Below are 3,856 nucleotides of genomic sequence, written 5' to 3' on the forward strand. Positions count from 1 at the left end.
CACGGAGGGGGGGGGTGAGTTAAGTGTGACCAGGGCTTGCACATCAGAGATCACACTGCTGAACAGAAGAGGGACTGCCTAGAGGGAGTCATAGCTTTAATTCAGAGTTATGGCAATAGGCCCGTCTCTAATAACGGGGTCCAGAAACCACAGGGGACAGACTGAGTTTTCTCATCAGGCTTCTATAACCAGAGGCTTTCCCTGACTGGCTTTTGGCCTGAACCACAGTCCCCAGTGCCAACTGTATGGGCGTTAGGGTAAATGTATGCTTTCTCCCCATTCGTTTTGAAAAGCCGCCATTGCATACCATGGAAGAGGAGCCAGGAACTTCAGTGTCCTCCATATCTGACTGCTGGGGGAAGTGGCATGAGTTTGAGAGGCTGTACACATTCAAACAGGTTTGGCCTTGGGGACACACACTTTTTATACCTACAGGGACGGAAGGAAGCACCATGAGTTCATTGTGAGGTTGTGCCTGATGTATAGACAAAATGCCATAGCGAAAACTGGGTCACGATGAGAAGAAGCGTCCAGACTTGAAGTTCGACCGAAGAATTCGAGGCTGTGGACAGAAAGAAGCATAGCAAGAACATGTCAGTTCAACAGGCTTCAGACCTGCCCGGCAGCATTCAAATAAAGGGAATGTCTTGGGAAAATCCAAATGGCCCTGATTAAGAAAGAGAAAAAAAAAAAAGCAAATAAATCCAACCTTTAAGAGAGCCCTGTGCTCCTTAGACCGGGGAAATCAGATGCCAAGGTTATCGATGTTCTGTCTGATTGTGTTTCTTTGAGCTAGGGTCTCACTGTACAACCCAATCTGATGTGGAGCTTGTGCTGCCTCAGTCTTGCAGTTGCTGGAACTTCGGGTATGTGCCACCATGTCCACCTAAGACTACTAACTTCAGCGCAAGGGGGCTTGGCTGAAATTTTATGGTCAACACATAGCCTAGAAATTACTGAATCAATTTTAATTGTCCACATCTTTTAGAGGAAAGAACAGTGGCCCAAGGTATTTGTTGTTGGTGGTAGTGGTGTTTTTTTGGTGGTTTTTTTGGGGGGTGGGGGGTTATTTATTTGTTTATTTTTCTGTTTGCTTTGGGGTGCTGGAACTCCTTGGGTGCCCCCTGTCTTTCTCTGGGACTGTCACAGACAAGACACTAAGTGGGCTTCAGCTGAGTTTCTCTTCATGGCGAAGGAGCTTCCTAGGTCACCTAGCATCCCGTCCCTTCAGAAGAGGCTCACCTCTGCAGCTCCTGCCGTCCTCCTGTAGGGAGCCAGTCACACAGCTGCACAGAGGCCCATCCACCCGGCTGGTGCAGATCTGCTCGCAACCCCCATTGTCCTCACACCAGTCCAGCCCTGAAAATGAACACATGGGAGACTTGATGACAGAAATACCAACCCTGCAACTCGGAATCAAGGCAGGGTCGGGGGCTTGAAGGAGAGGAGGGAAGAAAGAGTTGCTAAAACCCAATGAAAAGGTTTTCCTGGAGAACATAGGCAGTCTGCTCATACTGGTGTCTCCGGTGTCGCCCCCTTATCCACCAGACACACGTCACAAGTGAGGCACGTCTGAGCCCTGACCTCCCATTGTCTTAGTAATTTATAGTGTGTTTTAGGGAACATACATACTTTTTCTCCTAATAGGTCCCACTGAAATGATCTGTTCTTTGGGCTCTTTTGTATAGTCTGTGGCGATCCTGGAATTTTGCGGGCAATTCTGAAAGACAGAACACCAGAGGGGGATTTCACACAATTAAGCTGATAACTTATTCTTCACCATGTTTCCACCTCCAAGAGAGACAGCGGCTTCGGCCTCCAGCACTATCGCTGCTCAGATTAATTAGAACCAATGCATTCTTGATCATCGAGCCCACTGGGACTCGAGGCTTTATGTCAAGCAGAATTAAATACACTCTCCACACTAGAATGAGACTCTCTGCTCAGGAGTGAAAACTGCTGGCTCTCGCCTGATACTAATGTATGCAGCGCCATCTGATAGTAGCTCTGACCATAACTTACATCCCGCTTCTGTAAACATGAGGGAACCATAAAGATGAAACCTGAAAGACGAGGAATAAGAATCCAGAGCAATAACATCTCGAGGACATAGCCATCGTGGTAAGGATGTAAGTCTGATATAGAGGAGGTGATGGATTTGCCCTTTTGTCTGCAATCCCACCCAGTTCCAGACTGTTAGACGGTAGTGCAGATCTGATGAACCATTGAGCACTTGGATGCATTGAATTCTGAGTTTGAGTACCAATGTTGTGATGCTCAGCCCATGGGCTATTCAGTGCAGGAAGCGTGACTCAATACACTGCCGGAGACTACTGTGATGGTCCTTACTGGGTCAGTCGTGTCTGTTCGGGGTATAGACATTCTTAGAGACAGCTTCAAAGTGTTACTACTGGAGAGGAAATACTACTGCCCTCTAGAGGCCCATAATGCTCTTAGCACCCTACACTACACAGCTCAGCTCTCCTTCACAGCGTTGCTCCATCCAAGATGTCAATGGCTCCAGAAACCCTTGCCTAGTGTGATGTCAATGACCTTGTAGTATTTTAGAGACTGAGTACTACATGGAGATCATTCCACTATACACTCTGCACCAAATATGACCACCCACTCTTGAAGGTGTTTGGATGCCTCCAACGCTGTCACCGGGCATCCACAGTCACCGTGGGGCAGCTAGAGAAAGGCTGAGCACATCATTTTTTCGACACTTACAATTTTGCAGGAGTATTTTTCCGAGTCACAGAGGGACACTGCACAGTGAAGATGAACTTCATCATAATCTCCGATGAATTTGAAGACAGTGACATGAAAACGGCAGGTTAGGGACACTCCATTCTCCTCGATGCCAATGGTGTTATCTTTGATGTTCTGACACCTATTCAGGAAAAAAAAAAAATCATGGACTCCAGCTTCGTTTGGTTGTTTGTTTGTTTTTTCTCTCTCTTAGAGGTTAATCCTCATCTTTATTTCAATTTCTCACATTTCATATAAAATGGCCATAAACACCAAGAATGACTTCGCATCTGAAAGTGACCTCTGGATTGCTCCAGTGAGCCATTTATTACCACTCCCTCCCATTTTCATTGTTTGTTTTGAAACACTGACTGCCACCTTGAATCACTAACCTAACAGCAACAACCAATGAAATGTCTGCGGGGACCACTCTCAATTTCCCAAGGCTTCAGGAACTCGGTCCGCCCCCTCACAGCGCCTGTTCCACAGGAGACAATTTAACAAACACAAGTCCCACTTCCTCTGTTTTCTCCAGTTAATTATCGATGTTGGCAGGGGCCCTGATTCAAATCCCTTGGGGACTCTTCCCACACTGAAGTAGTTAGGAGCTAGAGGGAAGGAGGAGCAGGATGGCTGAGTCCCAGGGATTGTTTTGGTGGAGGGGACTGCCTCTTTCTCACCACCCTTGGCTTCTTGTTGTGTCGCCAAAACCCAGTTCCCACCACCAGCACATCCCCCCACAGGCAGGGTGACTTTTCCCTCCCACAACCACTTAAAAGTTCCCAGCTGCATTATAGTCTGTTCTGCTCGTGTCTTCATGTGAGGTCTTCCCCACTGGAAGGCCTTTCTGCTCTTTTTTCCTGGGCCCAACCTATAGCACCCACTCCCATGGAAGTATCTCTGATGCGCATGCCGGAACCAGGCATCAACAAATAGCCTTTCCCGGACTTGACAGCAGGGCCCTGTGGAGTCCTTCAAGTGTAGGGAGAAAGTCACAGTCACCACTGAGGCTCTGCCATACCACATGGCATATAGCAGATATTCAAAAATCATTTTTGAATAGTTGAATGAGGGAAGGAAGGAAGGAAGGGAGGGAGGGAGGGAG

The 3,856-nt window shown here is 47.6% G+C and overlaps 1 protein-coding gene across 2 annotated transcripts in view; it reads right to left on the reverse strand.

The window, feature by feature from the left end:
• Positions 1–458: 458 nt before the first annotated feature.
• The window catches only part of Tecta (tectorin alpha), a 69,979-nt gene continuing 66,581 nt past the window's right edge, over positions 459–3,856 (reverse strand). For both annotated transcript variants that reach the window (XM_026779345.1, XM_026779344.1), the window contains exons 20-23: positions 2,731–2,893; positions 1,633–1,720; positions 1,243–1,359; positions 459–562 (exon numbers count right to left, since the gene is read on the reverse strand). In XM_026779345.1, the coding sequence (XP_026635146.1) occupies positions 459–562; positions 1,243–1,359; positions 1,633–1,720; positions 2,731–2,893 (472 nt within the window). The remainder of the gene's footprint in view (positions 563–1,242; positions 1,360–1,632; positions 1,721–2,730; positions 2,894–3,856) is intronic.

The sequence above is a fragment of the Microtus ochrogaster genome, chromosome 5 (genome assembly GCF_000317375.1).
Source record: "Microtus ochrogaster isolate Prairie Vole_2 chromosome 5, MicOch1.0, whole genome shotgun sequence".
Classification (NCBI taxonomy): domain Eukaryota; kingdom Metazoa; phylum Chordata; class Mammalia; order Rodentia; family Cricetidae; genus Microtus; species Microtus ochrogaster.